This window comes from Curcuma longa, chromosome 4, assembly GCF_044706935.1.
Source record: "Curcuma longa cultivar G26 ecotype Majalengka, Jawa Barat chromosome 4, ITB_CL_G26_1.1, whole genome shotgun sequence".
Taxonomy (NCBI): domain Eukaryota; kingdom Viridiplantae; phylum Streptophyta; class Magnoliopsida; order Zingiberales; family Zingiberaceae; genus Curcuma; species Curcuma longa.
This window is the reverse complement of record NC_133864.1, coordinates 15,556,337-15,577,766: the sequence shown is the minus strand read 5'-3', so window position 1 is coordinate 15,577,766 and position 21,430 is coordinate 15,556,337. Positions and strand designations below refer to the sequence as shown.

General features: G+C 42.1%; 4 protein-coding genes, 1 non-coding gene and 1 pseudogene across 5 annotated transcripts; all 6 read right to left on the bottom strand.

The window, feature by feature from the left end:
- Positions 1–752: 752 nt before the first annotated feature.
- On the bottom strand, positions 753–2,807 carry LOC141827911 (putative receptor-like serine/threonine-protein kinase At5g57670; annotated as a pseudogene).
- Positions 2,808–5,036: 2,229 nt separating this feature from the next.
- TRNAG-CCC (transfer RNA glycine (anticodon CCC)) lies at positions 5,037–5,107 on the bottom strand. The gene has a single exon. It is a non-coding gene; the product is annotated as a tRNA-Gly (tRNA).
- Positions 5,108–9,332: 4,225 nt separating this feature from the next.
- LOC141827834 (histone H4) lies at positions 9,333–9,854 on the bottom strand. The gene has a single exon (XM_074715163.1). It carries the CDS (start codon positions 9,817–9,819, stop codon positions 9,508–9,510), a length of 312 nt encoding a protein of 103 aa, XP_074571264.1. The 5' UTR covers positions 9,820–9,854; the 3' UTR covers positions 9,333–9,507.
- Positions 9,855–11,695: 1,841 nt separating this feature from the next.
- Positions 11,696–14,485, bottom strand: LOC141827160 (two-component response regulator ARR12-like). The gene is made up of 6 exons (XM_074714411.1): positions 14,335–14,485; positions 13,428–13,580; positions 12,995–13,351; positions 12,821–12,897; positions 12,034–12,589; positions 11,696–11,913 (listed from the first exon to the last, which is right to left on the bottom strand). Exons 1-6 carry the CDS (start codon positions 14,483–14,485, stop codon positions 11,696–11,698), a joined length of 1,512 nt encoding a protein of 503 aa, XP_074570512.1.
- A 946-nt stretch (positions 14,486–15,431) lies between these two features.
- On the bottom strand, positions 15,432–16,853 carry LOC141826066 (anthocyanidin 3-O-glucosyltransferase 7-like). The gene has a single exon (XM_074713320.1). It carries the CDS (start codon positions 16,851–16,853, stop codon positions 15,453–15,455), a length of 1,401 nt encoding a protein of 466 aa, XP_074569421.1. The 3' UTR covers positions 15,432–15,452.
- Positions 16,854–19,204: 2,351 nt separating this feature from the next.
- LOC141828622 (anthocyanidin 3-O-glucosyltransferase 7-like) lies at positions 19,205–20,794 on the bottom strand. The gene is made up of 2 exons (XM_074716076.1): positions 20,198–20,794; positions 19,205–20,126 (listed from the first exon to the last, which is right to left on the bottom strand). Exons 1-2 carry the CDS (start codon positions 20,691–20,693, stop codon positions 19,231–19,233), a joined length of 1,392 nt encoding a protein of 463 aa, XP_074572177.1. The 5' UTR covers positions 20,694–20,794; the 3' UTR covers positions 19,205–19,230.
- Positions 20,795–21,430: the final 636 nt, after the last annotated feature.

Genomic DNA, 21,430 nt, shown 5'->3' with positions numbered 1-21,430 from the left:
TATTCTGAGTACAGGCCATTTGCAGTTTTGCACAACAAAAAAATGATTACTTGCAGACAATTATTTATTGTTCTGTTATCAATGCAATAAGTGAGGTACACCAGTCTGATGAATCACAGAGAGATCAGTATCGGGTTGATATTTCAAATGCTGTGTAAGGCTCATTACTAAAATGCTACTCTATTAAATTTGGACAGATGGAAGACACAGGTGCCGTATGTAAGATCATTGAACATCAGGAACATGCAGCAGCAGATCTGTTCTTCACACTGTTATTCATGTTCCTAAATGTTTCTACTGGTTTCTGGTTATGATATTCGAAGTTTTCAGTTATCTAACTGATTTCAGCTACTCTGATCTGGTTATAAAAACACGCAACAAGGTTTGTTGGTCCTCCACCCAATTAATGCATGAAGACAGTTGCTGAAATTTATTTGCAGGTTCTGAAGCTCAGATTTTAACAAGTTTTAAGAGGTCAGCTTAGACACACAATGATCGATACATTTGGCCCATGCAGACAGCTTAGACTTTTGTGGTCCTCTGATTTCAGGACTTCAAATTTCAGAAAAAAAAAAGAGATATTGAAGCATGTTTGATCACCTGCTACTAGCATCCATGGCGTTGTCTTTCTACTAATATCTAAATGGAAGGTATGTAAACTTTTCTCTCTAAACAGTCAGAGTAGGCATTTAAACCTACCACCACTGATCATTTAGCCTTCACTAGTATCACTTGTTGACAACCTGCCACCTTCTCAAAACTGCTCCATTTTCCTATCCAAAAGAGAACAATAAATCCTGCTCCACTTGGCTCCTCAATGTTCCTTCTTTACAGCAATCAGACATGCATGCATTTGGTGATTGAAGGCCTCGACTCAAATTAAGATAATACATCAACCTTACAACATTACTAACTATGGTTATGTACATCAGTGCTACTAAAATTGTGTTCACTAGCTTCCAGTTGACTTTGCAGATGCAGTATGACAATCAGTATGGTCGTCGTCATGTCGTCATCATCGAGATCGTCGAAGCCCCAAAACTCTTCCTCCTCTTCCTCAGGCATGTTCCATCGATCTTGTGAAATCTCGCCACCTTCCAAGATCTCCATTACCTGCCAAAACCAACGTAAGTGTTTATTTATATACATAATGGCAGTTATACAAAACCAACTTACAGTCATAAACAGTCTGTGACTAGTATTCCTAGTGCATATATTGAAGTCAGGTATCCATGAATAAGGACAAAAGGAAGCTTGCGATGACTAGAGGCAAACAAGCAGTGACAAAAGTCAGTGAAGCTTCCTGCTTAATTTAGTGGAGGATCTGAACTCACTTTCACAGTTCACTGTAGCAATCAGGCTTTGTTTTGTATCAACAGCAAATTTTACCTCAGTCATGGAAGGTCGCAGAGCTGCATTAGTTCTGATGCAAAGACCGGCTGAAAAGGCGAGCCTTTTAAGCTGCTCCACGTCGTAATCATCTCCTAATCTTGGATCGACCAGCATTGGAATCGTGGAATCATCCTTCACGAAGGGCCTTGCCTGCAAATTAAAGCTGCTGGTTAACCAGAAATGTTCTTGGCGGTTGAACTTTGCCTTGATGGATCGCAATGGCGAGGAAAAAAAGGTGGCACACACCCAGCTGAGCAAGCTTCTGTGAGAGCCGTCGACAGGCTTCCTTCCCGATGTGATCTCTAGCAAAAACACGCCAAAGGAGAAGACGTCGGTCTTCTCGTCTACGATACCGTGCGTGAAGTACTCCGGCGCCAAGCACCTGTCGATGTCATCCACTTTGCTAACTGATCGGATCGCTAATTTGAGCTCGAATTCACCTCGAAGTTGCAGATTCGTACCCGAATGTGCCTTCGATTGGACCGACGGCGCGGTAAATCCACTGGGAGGGAAGCCACTTGGCGAGGCCGAAATCTGAAATCTGAGACGGAGGATTTGTTTTTGGGTTTGGCCTCGAGAACACAGTGGTTAATTTAGCAGCGAGCGAGAGATCAGTGGTTGCTACCTGGGCTTCAAAATTCGTTGTGAGGAGGATGTTGGAGGCCTTGATGTCCCTGTGGATGATCCTTCTACGGCATTGCTTGTGCAGGTAATGAAGTCCCCTGGCGGCGCCCAACGCTATGCTGTACCTCAGTTTCCAAGGCATCGTCGGAGAATTTTCATCTGTAAGTACATCGAGAACACAGTTTTGATCCATCGTCGATCGTCGTCGTGGCCACGTGGTTGTTAGGTTCGTGCTGATGTTACCGTGGAGATTGGCGGAGACAGAGCCGCGAGAAGAGAACTCGAAGATCAGGTGGAGGTCGCGGTCGATGCAGCAGCCGAGGAGGGCGGAGACGTTGGGGTGGCGGACGTGGCCGACGGTGCCGAGTTCGGTCAGGAAATCCTTATCCCTCCGCTCGTCCGACGAAGCCCGCATCAGAGTCTTCACGGCGATCACCTGCCCATCCTCCGCCACGCCACGGTACACCTCCGCGTGCCCGCCTCGGCCCACCAGGTTATCTGCGGAACCAACCCCAGCACTAGCCAAGATCGTATTTTGAAGAACAATGCTGGTCGGAACATGGCCGGAGACCTTTAAAAGACTGACCTTTGTGGAAACCGTCGGTTGCCTTGTAGATTTCTTCGTAGGAGAAGCATCTCCAGCTCGGTTTGGCCGGCGGTTTCTCGTCGAGCGGCTCGGGAACAGGGGAGGCGGAGGCGTCCTTCTCCTTGCACTTTTCTTCCTTGCTCCTCCTTCCGATGGAGGAGAGGAGGCGTTTGAGACTTCGGCTTCGGGTGTAAAGCTTCCTCATTATTCTTCTTCTTCTTCTCTGCAACTGAAGGTGACGATGAGGTGGAGGCGGAGGAGGAGGCGGAGGCGGAGGAAGAGGGAAGATGGAATGACATTAATGGGTTGTAATGCAATTTACATAGAAAACCTGAGGAGATGCTTTGCTTTCCAAGGAATGCAAAGGAAGCATTTAATGCATCGGCAAAATTGTCATACAAGTGATCACAAGTCCAATATTTTAATTTTCAAAAATTAAATTTCTTTAAACTTATTAACAACAAAGTAAACAAAATAACTGTTAATTAAATTAGGATTATATATATATATAATTAAAATTTAACCATGATATAATTAACCACTATGGATAATATACTTATGAATTGAGCTAATATTATTTTAACACTTGACTATATTTTAGTTAAAACCTAATTGAATGTTAAGATATAATTTTTTAAATCATCTTAAATGTCCTAAATCATCATAAGTTTCTTAACTTTCAATTATATCTTAATTAATACGTGATTGAATATCAAAATAAAAATAATGATGTACAAATTTTAGAGGGTCACATACATTCATTATTTTCATTTGATGTTCAATCATACTTTGGCTCAAACATGATTTAAATACAAAATTTAAATGCTTCCTAAAGTTTTTTTTCCTTTTCTCCACAAACTAAGAAATGAAATTGTCATCTCATCATTTAATCATTTTTATATGCTTTAATACAAAACTGAAACCACTTTCAAGGAATTCAACTAAAGAAGAAGAAGGAAAAAAACATAACAAATCTAATAGTTTCCTACATGTTTACATCAATTCGATTCTAATTCATCTTAAATTGTTTGCTTAAAATGGATCCATATTTATTAATCATTTTTCAAATGACTTGTCATTTAGAATGGGATGAACTTAATTAACTCTAATTTAAGATACTAGAACTAGATTAATTGAAATTTTTTACAATTAAATTATGGAAATTGTGAGGAAGTATATCGAGACTTATGGAAAATAAATAGGTGGAATGTCCAAATCAAAGAATGATTAAAAATATAAGAGTCGATTGAGAGAGTTAAAGAATGCTTAATTTAATTGCATTAGTTGTGAATTTGATTAATTCATTTAAGCGTTAGGTGTCATTAATTAGCCGGGTAATGAATCAAATCATGTGCATTATATTATTATTATTATTATTATTATTTTAATGAGTTGGAGAATCTATGCAATTGCATGACCTAAAAGGACAAATTAAGGATTTATTTGATTGGAATATTTTTTAATATATGATTGATTATTAAACATGTGTAAAGCTCATCCTTTAATTAAAACTATATGTACCCATGAAGGTTGATAACAAGTCACTGCCTTCATCAATGCTGTTGGTGTTTGAGAAGATCAATTGGCTCAACTGCTTTCATTCAATATGACGAGTCTATGATAAGAAGAGTCTTTGTCACGGATTTGAATCACGAAAATAACTTTTTACAATGTAAAATAAAACTACATGTAATAGATTTTTTTTTAAAAAATCTTGAGTTTTGTGCATTAGACTACCCTTTTGTTATGGAAACTCATAACAAATTCCGACATGAGATTTGAAAGCAATCGAAAAGAAAAATGAGAGAGAAAATAATATAGAGATTTAAGATGCATTGTTCAAAGATGTGTGCTCAATGAGAAGAGTTTTCTCCCCTAGTATCCACAATTAGGGTTACATCATATCATATGTATTTATACAATCTTAGCTACATAGAGTTTTAAGACACAAATACTCCTTTATTGTTTGCATCCTCAATTATAACTAGCATCTCCAAAGTAGAAGACGACAGAGAACACGATCGTATTCTATTGAAACATGAATTTTCAATACGAAGCATGGCTTGACCATACTTTATGGCATGGTCGTGCAATAGACTTTCCAATAGTCGACACAGACTTTTCAATAACCGACATGGTTTGACCATGCTTCACACCATCGTTATGTATGTAGGTGGTCAAATATGAGCCATACTCCAACACTTTTAAAAGAACCACTGCACTAGATTGTGCTGTAGAGATTGGTGTAAGGTTTTTTAAAAAAAGGAGGGAAATAAATTAATTGACGGAAGAAAGAATTGTTGAAATTTGTTAAATTGTTTATTTATTTATCATGTTTTTCTATATGTTTCAATGAAACCAAATCTATTTATTCTGAAATATAACAAATCAAAAATATGTTGAAGAATTTTATATATTTTAAGGAGAGAAAAAATGCGCATCCGGGGAATCGAACCCCGGTCAGTACCGTGGGAGGGTACTATGATACCACTACACCAGATGCGCCAGTTGATAGACAATGCTACATTTACTGTAAATGAATGCAATGCCAGGGGAATATCAACTTTGGGAAGCCTCTCCATACATCCACTGAGAATAACTTTCTTTAGTCAATAATTTATGATACGTATTATACTTTGAGAATGGTCAAATGACCCACTAATTTATCATGAATTTTTTTATTTTATCTCTCCCTCCAAAGTTAACTTTTCACACGTCTATTTTTAATGCATCCAAGTCATATTGTCAAAAAATCTAATTTAAAAGTAAATTTTATAATTCGGATGGACGTGACCTCATTATGTCTTTCACCCTCTCTGTGCTTACTATTCTGCTATGTGACATTCGAGCTCTGTGCTTACCATGCCTCTTCTTGATTGTTGTAAACGCAACGCCGTTATGAATGTGGAGTTTGGCAGGATTGCAAAAGAGTAAGCAGAAATAGGAGTAAGTAGAAAGCGAGAGTATTGTCGTAAGATGTTGAAGAGATGACATCAGGACAACGACGTTGAAAAACATCGACATTGAAGAACAATGATGTTGAAGGAAAAATTTGAAGTAAAATTGAATATTTTAGAAACAGATATATAAAGATGTATGTATAGTATTTGCTACTGTTTATAAAATTAATCTGTAATGTGTATAAATACAATGTACACAAATGATGTTTATGTTGTCCATCCTTGTATGGAAAAGATTTATGGAACAACACCAGCAATATGATGTTCTCCATTACTTATTTTGGGTTCCTTGGAGGTGTTTTATGATTATGCTAACTTTCACCTAGAATGTGATCTTGATTTTTGAAAGACCAGATCCAAACCAGGTCTGTGGTAGTGCTGATCTTCCAATACCAGACTCACATTGTTCGTTGCTCAGAATCAAGGTTTGATACCATATGTACATTCTCCTCGCTCAACCCTTCATAGTGGTTCCAAGGTTGCAGAAATCGAAATATCCCAGATCCATCAGTGGATTTCGATTAAAATTCATCAATCGACCTAGACAGGTCCGATGACATCCATTTTAAGTCCCATGAATTTTCAAGATTGCAAGGAGTCCAACAATATCCTCCATTGCCCATTTTGGGCTTTCCAAAAGTGTTCCACTGTTATGTTAACTTTCAGTTATAACATGATCTTGGTCTCAGGGAGACTAAGCCCACATAGGGCCTTGTCGTGATAGTGTTGATCTCCTAACACTAGGTCCATGTTGTTTGTTGCTTAGAATTAAGGTTTAGTACCATATATACCTTCTTCTTGCTCAATCTTTTCCTAGTGGTTGCAAGTTTGTAGAAATCCAAATAGTCTAGGTTCATTAATGAGTTTTGGTTAAAACTCATTTATCAATTATGAAAATCTAGTATGCACACCATATATATCGTTGCTTGTTTTTTGAATTACAATACCACTTAATTTTGACATTGTAACTTTGATAACTTAGTTTATAATTATTTTTTTCAGGGATGATTATATTGTTAAAGAAATTCTCTCTAAAATATGCTTGATGCAAATTCTAACATGGGATAGGGAGCTAATGTAGTAAAAGTATTCAGAACTAATATTCTATCTTCTTTTGGATATACTGGTGTGGGAAACATAAATAGAAATACAAGAAATTTGACCATTGGTCTAAATGAGAAAATAAGTAACCTAGAAGATGAGGTTCTGAATACTTGCACAACACTTATAGAATACTTTAAGGCTACCTGGTGTGAGGAGAAATAGCATCATATCCAAATTGTAGAGGAATCACAATGCAATACAGATATATAAAAATTCTTAGCTGATGATATGTAAATTGAGCAATATGAATTTCTCCCAAAGCAGTACAGTGACTTAGAGGAAGAGTTCTCAATAGTTGATGATCCATATGTTTTGAATTTACAATTGCTACAAAGGTCAATTGGAGAGACAATAGATTAACATGAATTTTTTTGTTGGACAGGTTTTTCCATTTTGACAAGAGTTCAAGAATCCACTTGTTAAACATGACATGTTTAAAATATCAGTTATAACTCAGTTGACACCCTAATAAATAGAGTTAAAGCAGTCTGTTCAATAAATCATGTACATAGAGAGTAGTTGCTTAGGGATATGGACTTCACTGTTACGAAATATGTAAAGGAACACCAAAGCCGCAACATTAGAAAAACTGTTAATTATCAAGTATGTTGTTCCTTATTTGTAGAATCTTATATTGAAGAGCAGTTTGTTTCTACCGAACAGTACAAATCAATTATGATTATATCATATGTAAAAGCTAGATTTGGCGTGACCATATTATACAAAAAAACATACACACCCCAAGATGAAGAAGGTCGTTGGAGATTATGATCAAACATATAAAGATCTTCCATTGTATCTGTGTAAGTTAAGAGTCAGAGATCCTAAAACTTATGTCACACTACACGGGAATGGTGACAATCAGTTCCAGCTTTGTTTTTAAACTTTTGGCGCTTGTTGAAGAGTATTTAGGTTCTATCTACGCAAACTAATCAGAATTGATGCCACACATCTAAGTGACAAGTATCCAGGTATCTAAGTAGCAAGTATCCAAGTGTGTTGTTAATAGCTACAACACTCGATGGTAATGACAAACTACTCCTAATTGTCTTTGAAATAGTTGAAGTTGAATGTGTCTATATATGAGTGGTTTTTGGATCATACGAAGAGATTCTTCATTGTTGATGCATAATCAATGAGCATTGTATCAGATAAACATCGCGACATTATATCAGCAGCTAGAAAAGTCTACTTCGACCGCTTATCATGCTTTCTGTTGCTACCACAAGTCTTATAACTTGGTAACAAATACTCGAGATAGGTCGGTTTTAGGTTTGTTTTGGGCAGCAACACGAGCAAACACAACACTCCAATATGATCTCTTAATGCAGTCCATGCTTGAAAAATATCCAGATGTACATAAGTGGCTTCAGAACATTGACCCTAAAAGATGGGCTAATGCACACTTTAATGGGAGAATGTACAATGCTAACTACTAATTGTTAAGAGAGTTTAAATGCTTTGTTCAAGCATACACGTTGGGTTTAGTCTGGGATCAAACTAGACCCATAGTAGTGCTAATCTCCAGATATCATGTCTACGTTGTTCTTTGATCAGAACTAAAATTTGATATCATATCTACCTTTTCCTTCACTCAACCATTCTTAGTGGTTGCAGGTTTGCAGAAATCCAAAAAACGTAAGTGCATTAGTGAGTTTCTGTCAAATCCTACTAATCAACTAGATAGGTCAGATCGGATCAATTTCAAGTCCTTTGTGTTTCTAAGGCTGCGAGTCTAATGTTGGTTATTTTGACTCCTTTGTATTTCCAACGGTTCCATCCATTCTTTATTTTTGACTTTCCGCAAGTACTTCATTGGTATGCAACCTCTTAGTCAGAACGTGATTTTCGTCTTTTGGAGATCACGTTGGACTTAGTATGGGATCAAACCAGGCTCATGGTAGTATTGATTTTCTGATACAATGCCCAAGTTGTTTCTTGATCAGAATTAAGTTATGATTCCATATCTATCTTCTCCTCCCTCAATCTTTCCTAATAGTTGTATGTTTGTGGTTAGATCGGACTCAAATCTTTTATGTTTCTGAGATTGCAATGAGCCCAAAGATGCTCTCTATTTCCCATTTCTGACGCGCAAGTGCTTTATTATTATACAACTTTTCGAACTAGAATCTGATCTCTTTGAGATTAAATCCACATGGGACCTAATCTGAGATACAAGAAAGCACTTCTTAACAAAGAAGATAAAGTTAACACGTTGAGAAAAGTTGAGAAGGGAGGTGTTAAAATTGCATACATCTCATTGAAATTATTTTAAATGTTTCAAATGGAACTCGCATTAGGAATCGGTAGTGTAAAATTGAAGGATAGAACGAAAGCCCATGATAAAATTAATGCACCCTTCGATCATTCTCATGCCCGATTTGAGAATTTCTGAAACTTACGCCGTTTGATAAATCGCCGTTCTTTCATGGGATGATAGTCTTAAAGATAATCAAGGTAGCGTACGCACCCTCGTAGTCTAACTTACAATTGAATTCCACCTCCCACATCGACTTCACAGTGACGGTTTACCAACCCAAATCGCTCAAGAACAAGAATCGAATCGCGCTCATTGGACATTGATAACGACGATTGTTCTGCTCGACTTACCGTGCAAGGAATCGGAGTGCCGAAACTGATGAAGGAACTTTTAAACAGCTTTCAGATTGCTACGCCAAACCAAAGTTCCATTAGCTTCTAAGGAAAAGTTGAAAACCACATCTATCAACATTCGACAGAACAAAACTAACAGCACACTCGAGGTTCATTTCCATAGAATACAAGAGACGATCTGACAAGATGCTTCCTTTAATCCCTTGCAGCATCCGACATCGATGAAGTTTAGCCGCCGAAGCCGTAGAGGGTGCGGCCCTGGCGCTTGAGGGCGTAGACGACGTCCATGGCCGTGACGGTCTTGCGACGGGCGTGCTCGGTGTAGGTCACTGCGTCGCGGATGACGTTCTCGAGGAAGATCTTGAGGACGCCGCGGGTCTCCTCGTAGATGAGGCCGGATATACGCTTGACGCCGCCCCTCCTCGCCAGTCGGCGGATCGCGGGCTTGGTGATCCCCTGGATGTTGTCTCGGAGGACCTTGCGATGTCGCTTGGCGCCGCCCTTCCCCAGCCCCTTTCCTCCCTTCCCGCGGCCCGACATTATCGATCTCAATCAAGCTCTCGATTTGGGGACAACAGCCGATACCGTAAGCGGACGAGGATTTGGGTTGTATTTATAGAGGAGCGACTCGGCGAGCAACGTGGGCTGTCGGATGGGCTGGCGATCCGTGGGAAGAGTGTGAGTTTCGTTCCTGACCATCCGATCATAAATCCGGGCTGCTCATTGGTCGAAACAACGACGGGCGGATTTAGAAGAGTTGTTTAATTAATTTATTGATTTCTTCTCCCTCAAAAAAAAAAAAATATATATATATATATATATATATATATATATATATATATATATTTTACGCAATTAAATTTACACGACATATATATTCCAGTATGACAAATTCCACAATAAAAAAAATCCTAAACCCCCCAAACACGATCCTAACCCTAATCACTCGATCCCGATCTCTCTCATCGCCGCTCTGAGAGAGCTATCCGTCGTCGCCAAGCACCTCTACGAGAGAGTCTGACGCAGTCGTCGTCGCCTCCTTGTCCTATCCCCATCTCATAAATCGCGCACGATCACGTAAATTTAATCGCGTAAGATATCAATTATATATATATATATACACATTAATTAAAGATGAGCTACTAATCACTCTAAATGCACAAACGACGTTTAATCATTTTATTGAATCACTTGTAGTTATCAGTGTCAATTGTTAGCCTACGTCAGAAGAATCTCTATTTATATGTTTATACAATTATCCAATCTATTGTTGCATTCTAGCATCTTAATTGACTGTTCTGGATCGATCACAGCTGCTCAATTGATCCAACTCCATAGATAGCAGAAGCAGATTGGAAATCTAAGATACATAGTAAAACCTCCCTCAAAGTTGGGAAGTTTAGCTTCAATATCTTAACCACAGTAAGAAGAATGTTTGATCCCTGGGGACACAAAGCTGGAACAGTCTGAAGTGACCAACTCAGGAAATCTCCGAGATACCTGTCAGTTTCGACGTAAAAACATACTCGTAAGAGTTCATATTGCCGACTAGATCTTCTTAATATGCAAAATAACTGAAAGATTGTGATTCTCACTTTGACTGATGAAGTAATCGCACCCAACTGAGAATTGAGCAGCAACAGACCATTGTAAGCTAACTAGCTTAGCCGCGCTCCTACTGTAGAAACTGTACATAGATAAAAGTCAGAATGTGACTCCTGTGGAAGATTCTTAACTCAGTTAAATATGACGAAAGACTCGCTAAGAGTAATAAACTTGCTTTTGTAGGCAGGATTATTGACAGAGAAATCGATAGCTAGCATAAAGTAACTTATATGAAAAATGAAGATCAAAGTTGACCATTACATTTTATAGTTAGATGAATTGAATCGACTACTAGAGTTAAACAAAGGATAGAGGGAAACTGAAAAAGCTAAGATAATTAAAGATGAATTTACAAACTTGGGCAGTAATAGTTCAGTAAAATTCAATTGTAGCATAAGATCCAAGTAGCCAATCCCCAATAGCTAGGACTTACAGTTTGTTGTTGTTGAATTAGGTCGTCAATTGAGAAATTGAACTAGACATAAAGGAGTAGTAGAATCATCGATGATCAAACAAGTAATACTAAAAGCAAATGTTGAGAAACCACATATTAACAGGGAAGACAAAAAAGGGAACTTCCTTGTGTGACAATCTTTAGTATTCTATGAGAGAGTGTAACAATATAAGAAATTACAAAAAAAAATACAAATATTTTTAACTTAGGTCCCATAAAAAAGTTAAAAATTTTAAAGCGCAAAAGGTTGGAAAAACAGTAGAATTTCAAGGTTGTCACATTTGAAACACATCCTTGAGCGATATTATCATATAAATCAATTATGATGCTGACTGACAATGAAAAAGAAACAACAAATCATACCTGCTTAAGAATAGTACCAAGGTCATCTGCAGAACTGCACTGGTCAAGATGGAATAGTATCTCTGCCGGTGAATCCTCTGATTGGTTTCTAGTCGACTCTGAACTATAAGTATGGTTGAGATTCACTCCACCAAACATCTGCATGTCCACAATGTTGCCTCCGGCTAGTGTTGCAATACCTATATCGGCTATAAGGTAACCAAAGGACACATCTAAAATTAGAATTACTGTGAAAAAATAAATTCAAAGGTTTTGAAGAATGAATTTTTTTTATAGAAAAGTAGGCAAAAAAAAGAAAAGAGGATTTGCTCTACATGACCAAAATAACTTACATAATAGTTCTGTATTCAGATGTGCTGAGTCATTGAGTTCTATGTTGTTGTATAATGACGTCACCACAGAAAATTGGTTAGATGGATAGTGAAACTGGGAATATGAATTCAGATCTTGACTGGCCGTAGTGGTCTGAGAAGTCAGACAAATATTTACATAGCTATCAACTAGATCAGATGTTGAAGTTAGGGATTGATAGCTGAAATCATTGAACCCAGGCGATTGATAAGTCAATTCTGGACTTGAGAAATCAGAGGGATACCAAAGATATTCTGTCCTCAAGTTTGCTTGAGAGTGTGAAGCAAATTGCTGGTACAGTGAGGAGACAGAGCTCCCATTGAAAGTATAGGGAGGTTCTGGTGAAGCAATCACTTTATCTTCCTGATACTCACCCAATCTGAATTTTTTACAAGAACTTTTTTTAGCATGGGCTTGCTGGTTAAAGGATGAAAAAACAGAACTTGAAGAATCCACACTGAGGCCATTGAGATGACATCCATCGTGATGTTGTTGGTTCAATCCTACACCATTCTTCTTCAAAGTTTTTCTGTACTTCTGCACATAAGGACCCAAGCAAATATATAAGCTACTGAATAATTAAGCAAATAGCTGAAATAAGCAATGATCTGAAAAGATAAATAATTTAACTATACAAATATTTGAAATGTGTAAAACTCTCATTTCAGAATTAGATCTGAGAAAAAAAAATCCCTGAAAAAGGAAAACTAAATCTGCAAGGCGTTCACTCAAAAAAAAAAAGGCAACATAATGAACATAAGGAGAGACCTGTAAATGACTTGCAACATTCTCTCGAGTGAGTCCTTCAACATTCATGAGTTCAAGTATCTTCTTAGGTACAGCCCCTGTGAAATATATAGAAGCAAATTGAGATTCTAGAGATATTAAAACACAAGTTTGACTAACTATGATTTACAACTATAAAGCACTTTGATCTCTTACTGTCAGTGCCTAAAGTTTTAACAGCTGCAATGAAACGTAAATGCAAATCAGTGGACCATGAAACCCTTCCTTTATGCTTTGCTATTTCACCATCTGAGGTTTCATGAGCACAATCTTCGCCCTTGTTTACTTCATCGATGCACTTATTTGAAATCCTCAAACATTCATCGTTATGTGCCTTAACATCATTGTTATTGTTGATCAGGTCATTACTCTCCTTATCTGATAGTGTTTTCCTGATTACATGTTTCCATATGAGCTTGAGATCTTCAATCCTAACAGGTTTCACCAAATAGTCAACAGCCCCATGAAGTACACCTTTCATTACATAGCTGGTTTCAGAATTGATGGATAACACTGGGAAAGAAACAACAGCATATTATAAAATAAACAAAACAAAATAGAGTTCTATAACATACATTTGTAAACTTACTGATCACAGGCAAGTCCATCTCAAGACCAATAATTTCTAAAAGCTTGAAGCCATCCATGTCAGGCATTTGAACATCAGTTATCACAAGGTCATAGTAGCCTTTGTTCCCTCTTAAAAGTTCTAAAGCTGCCATTGCGTGTTGGACTGTTGTAACTGCAAGTTGTACTCTGTTAGTGCAATTGAGTTAACCTTATTCCAATGAATAACTAATGTAGGAAATGGTTAACTTGGACACGTTAATCGAAGTAGATCCATGAGTAATTTACTTTGAGGTCAATGAATTATAAAAATTTCATGTATAAGACTTCTCATGGTATCAATGCTCCTTTTTTCCTAAGTTGTGCATCATCAAGTTCAAATTTCACGCATCGGCATATGGTACTGGAAAACAAGTTCGAATTTCTCCCTAAATAAAGTCATCTGACATTTTAAGATAAGACTATTAGTCAACAATTAGTCTTTTTTCTTCACAAACTTAGAAGAGTATCTATGGGTTTCCACCAACAGACTTCTTTCCTTGACGCAAGATTGATCAATGGTCAATAGGAACAGAACCATCTAGTGATTCTCAGGGTTCTAAGACGAATTGAAATAGAACCCAAGTAACGCACTACTTCCACTTCTATCGCCGAGTTCTCGAAAGACATAAACCTAACAAACCAAAAAAAATAGACACATAACTATTTCATTCAAGTCGTCCAATTCACCAAAACCTTTTAAAGCGGAGATTTTTTGGTTTCTGTCGGTAAAAAAAAAATCAACCGGAATCAAAGAACCACAATTTTTTTTCCTTGAAAAGAAACCCAAGAACCACCTGGCGTTAGCCCCAGATACGGAACAAAAGAAAAAGTAGACAACCAAAAGAAAGCAACAACGACGAATCCACGGCGAAAGAAAAACAACCAACCTCGATATCCGCATTGCCCGAGTAGGGTTTCGAGCATTCTCAGGCAAGCTCTGTCATCGTCCACCGCCAGCACTCGCATCCCCAACGGGAACTCGTTCTTCTTCGAGGATTCAGTGCCGCCGTGCGCCACGAGGTTCCGTTCGTACTGCATGCTTCGTCGTCTCTCCGAAGTCCAAAAAAGCGATCTTTGTCGAGAATTAGAAGGAAAAAGACGAGAAAGGGACGAACAGGAGGCCGCGAGGCGGGGTTGGAACATAAATGGACGCTTTTGGGCTTGCCTTTTTTTTTACTTTCCAAAATTACGCTTTTTTTTTTAATCCTCTACTGCCACAGTGCCACGCCTTTCATGTACCTGCCGTACGATACGATGGACCCACCAAAGTCAACCACAGACGGCCGGTTAAATTGTCATACCTGAATTTGTCTTAATTTTTATCTTAAAATAAAAAAAAATCAAAAATTAAAAATATATTATTATTTTTTATTATAGTAAAAAAATTTCTATTTTCAAAGTACTAGAATAAAATTACATGTATTATATTAAAATAGTATCTGCTAATTTAGTGATAATTATTCAAATTTAATTAAAATAATTTCAAATTATTCAAACTCACTTCAATACATAAAAAGATTTTTTAAATACAGTGTAATAAACATACGTTTGTATTTTTTTAAAAAAAAATAAAGTGCCAACGAATGATAAAAATAAAAGACATTCTTTCGAATTTTTTTTCTTTTAAAAAAATTATAAAATTATTTTAGTTAAACTACTTTCATAATTTGAAATAGGTCAATCCAATCCAAAAGTATTTTTTTTGAAGGGTATATTTGTAAGAGTGATGCTACTTGTCACAACATATTCCCATCACAAATTTGTGATGGGAATCTGGACCGTTCAATCACAATCATCCATTTAATCACAATTATACATTCAATTTATGATCAGAATTTAATCTTAATTTTAAAATCCAACAGTGCAGATTCCCGTCACAATATTTGTGACAGGAATTCTATTGTGACAAGTAACTTTTTTTTGTATTTGTAACTGTCAATTATTTAAAATGATAAAAATTTATGTCAGGTACACTTGATGAAGGGTGAAATAAAGATTTCCATAATTATTTGTGTGGGATGGTTAAACTACCAAGTGCGAAGCCCAAAAAGGTTTTAAAATTAAGCATTGAGGTCCCGTTTGGTTGCATCGCCTTCGCCGCTAAGGCCTTCAGCTCGCCGGCCTTCGCCCTCATCGTCTTTCCTTCCTCGCTCTTCAGCACTGTCTCCAGCACCCTCACCGCCCCTTCCTCAGTCATCGACCCTTCTTCGAACCCCACCCCGATACCCCATACTGCCGCGACGGTCCTTGCGTTCAGCTTCTGGTCGCCCAAGAACGGCCGGCAGACCATCGGCACGCCGGCTACCGCAGCCTCCAGCACCGAGTTCCACCCGCAGTGTGTCACGAAGAGCCCCACCGCCGGGTGCCGCAGTACGTCCTGCTGCGGCGCCCAGCCCACCACGAGGCCCCTCTCCCTCGTCCGGTCCAAGAACCCCCGCGGCAGCAGCTCCCTCGCGCGTTCCCTTAGCGACCAGAGGAACGCGGCGCCGCTGACCTCCAGCCCTTGCGCCAGCTTTGCAAGCTCCTCCGGCGACGGGGTCATGAATGAGCCGAAGCTGACGTAGGCCACGCTGGCGGTGGCGCGGCCGTCGAGCCACGGGAGGCAGCCGTGCGCATCGGGAGCGGGGCAGGAAGCCGGAGGCGGAGCGAGGAGGTGCAAGGGTCCGAGATGCAGGGGGTTTGGGAAACAGAGCTCCATCTCCGCATCGATGACCGGATCGAAGCCGCGGACGGTGTTGAAGAGGACGGCGGCAGCCTTGTGGATGTTTTGGCCCATTTGGTGAAGGAAGCGCGAGAAGAGGGAGTCGATCGGGCCGGAGACGATGCCCTCGGGGAGGTCGCAGATCCGGTGCGCCGATAAAGCAGGAATGAAGCTGAGCAACTCGTCGCGTCGGCGCTCCATGAATCTACCTTGATCGCCGACGCCGATGGTGTCACGGAGCAGATCGGTCCGGAGATGCGCAAACAGTGACGCGGGCCCGCCGGTCCACAGGGCGATCCAAGGCGCCCCGACCGCCGCCGCCTCATCTCCGGCCATCCACATGAACGCGTCGCTCACCACGCAGGTCGCCACCGCGCCTCCCGCCTTCTGCACCGCCGCGTCCATCGCCGCGGGCAGGCTGTGCGGCAAGGCCGAAAGGAACAATGAGATCCTCTCCAGCTCACTCGCCGGAGGATCCGCCGCCTCCGGCAGCCCATCGGCGATGGGGACGAGGGAGAGGCTGGCGGGGGCCGGGGGGAGGGACGCGAGCGACCGCCGGGTGCTGATGAGGGACAGCGAGACGGCTGGCGCGGCGTCGGCGATGGCACGGGCGAGGGCGAAGAGCGGGGCGGCGTGGGTGCCGAAGGGAAAGGCCAGGAGCACCACGTGCGGCGAGGGGCAGGAGGGAGGGCTGACGTAGTCCATGGCGGGGGCGCAGCAGAGACCCTCAAACAGTGTGAGATCGATAAAAGTATATATATAGATATGGATACAGACACACAAATGAGCGGCTACGTAGACCTAACTATTTGCACCACCACCACCTCGTCGGATGGCATGATTCCTCGTGGCACCTAATAGCTAACGGCCAGCGTGTGAAGAATCCACGTCCACGCATCACCGTCGACGAACTACAAAGCTTTAGAGAATTGAATGCTGCTCATGAAGACTGTCGTGGCGTAATTCGTCGCGGCACCTAATACCTAACACCTCACGGGTGAAGAATTCATTCAGCGAATTCAATGCTGCTCGTAAAGACCGTCGTGTTAAAGCTTTCGATGATGGAGCAGATGAGTTCTGAAGATAAAGTTTGTCCTAACATTACACGGATTCAAAATTGAAAAGATCCATCAGTTTGTGGATGTTCATCAGGTTGCTTTCGTCGTTTATCGAACCATCAATTATTAAACTTCTGATGTTGATTTACTCATCTGAGAATGCATCAAGAGAATGCTGATTTGCAGGTATACATCAAGAGAATCTGAGAACTCATTTGCAGGTATACATCAAGAGGCATGAAGAAGAGATGCTGATTTACTCATCTGAGAATGCAAGATTGGCCAATGCCGATCTTTCTGCTTCTGCAGCCTTTTGCTCCTCTTGCTTCTTCCTTAGAGATGGAGGCCGCCTAACAACAATACTTCTCTTCCATTTCTTGTCGAGCTTCCTCGATGGTCTTTTGTTCATTCCCTCCTCAATCTCCCTTTTCCCTTTTTACGGTTAGCATTCGAGCTACGAGGAAGGAAGGAAGCAAGAGGTGAAGTGTACCCTTCAGATTTCTGGTTAAGGTCGATCAACTCCTCGTCGATCTCCTCCGTCGTCTTCGGACGTATCCTCTTCATCTCCTCTTCCCTCTTCGCCATCCTCACCGCTAACCTTCCGCCGCTGGCACTATGGCGCAGCGTCGGGTTGCCAAGTAGGGAAGAAGCCCTGAGGAAAGAGCTGGAGGCGAAACCCTAAAAGAAGAAAAGGAAGCGAGCAAGTGACGAGATGTTCATAGGTGATCCTGACAAAGACAGGACGACACTCTCTGAAGGGGGATGCTTTAGATGTTGACGGGACACTAAGGAGTAGATGAACCCTCTCCCTTGCCGAGACGGGAGGCCTTGCCGAGTTAGGAGCTTTTCCTGTCGAGCCGAGAGGGTTTGTAGAGATAGGAACCTCTTCTGCCGAGATGAGAGGGTTGGCCGAGATGGGGTCTCTCTCGCCGAGACGAGAGGATTTGCCGAGGTGGGGATCCCTCCCGCCGAGACGAGAGAGTTTGCCGAGATGAGGACCAGACGAGACGAGAGGGTCTGCCGGGATGGGGGACCTCTCCCGCCGAGACGAGAGGATTTGCCGAGGTGGAGGCCTCTCTCGATGAGACAAGAGGGTTTGCCGAGATGGAGGTCTCCCTTGACGAGACGAAGGGGTTTGTCAAGATGGGGACCTCTCCCGCCGAGACGAGAGGGTTTGCCGCCGTGGCTTAGATCTTGACTTGGCGAAGCCTCCCGTGGAGACCACGCATGTCATCTTCCTTGACTTCCCGCATCAATATGATACACATACTTGTTTCCAGGTAGAGAGCTTGCTGTATCATGGGCGTTATGTGCTGTATGCCTCCTAGGGCATGTCTCTCACATCTTTAAAGCTGATCCATCTTGGCTTCAGGCTTGCCATTCTACTAGTTTTCATATGTCACTTTCGTTGTTCACATTTCTTGGTCCTGGTCGCAAACTTGTTCTCGATGGCTTCAGAAGTTTGTTCATGGGTTCGCCTAACATGAATACATTAGTTGGTTTAGGTGCTTTATCATCCTTTGCAGTCAGTTCAATTGCTGCCTTAATTCCAAAACTGGTATTTACAATCTTATACAGGAATATGCTATAATTTGTTACGTTTGTTGCTATACATGCATCTGCTTATTGATAATGCTCCTTATCAACATGTTTTAATGGTTATAAAAAATGTTGTTTGATTATGTCATAGCAACAACAGAAGGGCAGCGATGCGAGAGACAACAACTTGTAAGGGTAGGGGTGCAGGGAGTGGTAGACTTGTTGATGCCCAGAAAATGAGGCTTCTATATCAAACCAGTGACTACACTTTGTATGCATATAACCCCAAACCCTCATTGATTATCCTTGAGAGTGACCAATTCGGTCCTACGAAAATTTTTCATCGGCCATCAGAATAAATCGAGAAGGCTACGCAGCGATCAGCTCAAACGTGCAACAAATTGGTACTCAAATATAGATTCATAACAAGGAAGCCAGATTCAAATTGGTACACTCGATGAAGGGTGAAATAAAGATTTCCATAATTATTTGTGTGGGATTGTTAAACTATCAAGGGCGATTCCCAAAAAGGTTTTAAAAGTAAGCATCGAGATCCCGTCCGGTTGCATCGCCTTCGCCGCTAAGGCCTTCAGCTCGCCGGCCTTCGCCCTCATCGTCTTTCCTTCCTCGCTCTTCAGCACTGTCTCCAGCACCCTCACCGTCCCTTCCTCAGTCATCGACCCTTCTTCGAACCCCACCCCGATACCCCATACTGCCGCGACGGTCCTTGCGTTCAGCCTCTGGTCGCCCAAGAACGGCCGGCAGACCATCGGTACGCCGGCTACCGCCGCCTCCAGCACCGAGTTCCACCCGCAGTGTGTCACGAAGACCCCCACCGCCGGGTGCCGCAGTACGTCCTGCTGCGGCGCCCAGCCCACCACGAGGCCCCTCTCCCTCGTCCGGTCCAAGAACCCCCGCGGCAGCAGCTCCCTCTCGCGTTCCCTTAGCGACCAGAGGAACGCGGCGCCGCTGGCCTCCAGCCCTTGCGCCAGCTTTGCAAGTTCCTCCGGCGACGGGGTTATGGATGTGCCGAAGCTGACGTAGGCCACGCTGGCGGTGGCGCGGCCGTCGAGCCACGGGAGGCAGCCGTGCGCATCGGGAGCGGGGCAGGAAGCCGGAGGCGGAGCGAGGAGGTGCAAGGGTCCGAGATGCAGGGGGTTTGGGAAACAGGGCTCCATCTCCGCATCGATGACCGGGTCGAAGCCGCGGACGGTGTTGAAGAGGACGGCGGCAGCCTTGTGGATGTTTTGGCCCATTCGGTGAAGGTGGCGCAAGAAGAGGGAGTCGATCGCGCCGGAGACGATGCCCTCAGGGAGGTCGCGGATCCGGTGCGCCGATAAAGCAGGGATGAAGCTGAGCAACTCGTCGTGTCGTGCTATGACTACATTTAACTCGATATTTAATCAATGGACGAGACGCATAACAAGACACCAAGGCGCTCCATGAATCTACCTTGATCGCCGACGCCGATGGTGTCACGGAGCAGATCGGTCCAGAGATGCGCAAACAGAGCCGCGGGCCCGCCGTTCCAGAGGGCGATCCAAGGCGCCCCAACCGCCGCCGCCTCATCTCCGGCCATCCACATGAACGCATCGCTCACCACGCAGGTCGCCACCGCGCCTCCCGCCTTCTGCACCGCCGCGTCCATCGCCGCCGGAAGGCTGTGCGGCAAGGCCGAAAGGAACAATGAGATCCTCTCCAGCTCATCCTCCGGAGGATCCTCCCCCTCCGGCAGCCCATCGGTGATGGGGACGAGAGAGAGGCTGGCGGGGGCCGGGTGGAGGGACGCGAGCGACCGCTGGGTGCTGATGAGGGACAGCGAGACGTGTGGGGCGGCGTCGGCGATGGCGCGGGCGAGGGTGAAGAGCACGGCGGGGTGGCTGCTGAAGGGATAGGCCAGGAGCACCACGTGCGGTGAGGGGCAGGAGGGAGGGCTGACGTAGTCCATGGCGGCGGCGCAGTAGAAACCCACAAACAGTGGATATCGATAGAAGTATATATACAGATATAGATACAGACACACAGATGAGCGCCTACGTAGACCTAACTATTTCCACCACCACCTCGTCGGACGGCATGATTCCTTTCGGTACCTAACAGCTAGGTTTATACAGACTGTCGTGGCGTAATTCGTAATTCAACCGGCACGTATCACTGTCGACGAACAACCAGCTTTATAGAATTCAATGCTGCTCATGAAGACTGTCGTGAGGTAAACGAACTACCAGCTTTATAGAATTCAATGCTGCTCATGAAGACTGTCGTGAGGTAAATTGTTCGAGGAGTCCTCCTTGTCACAACAAATTTCTATCACAATAAATTTGAACCGTTAAATTTTAAAATAGAAGATTAAATTCAAGTCATCACAATCATCCATTCAATTTACGATCTGGATTTAATCTTAACTTTAAAATCGAACGATTCAGATTTGTTGTGATAAATTTGTGACAGGAATTTGTTGTGACAAAAAACTTTATTTAAATCATAATCCCCGCGGCACCTAAACCTAATACCTAACAAACAGCTCACGGGTGAAGAATTCACGTCCGGGAATTCAATGCTGCTCATAAGACCATCTCCAACTCATATCACTAAATTTGATTTATTTTCACATTAAAATGGTACAATATCAACACTAAACACTATTTCAACTCTAATCCACTCATACCATTTTACACCAAAAAA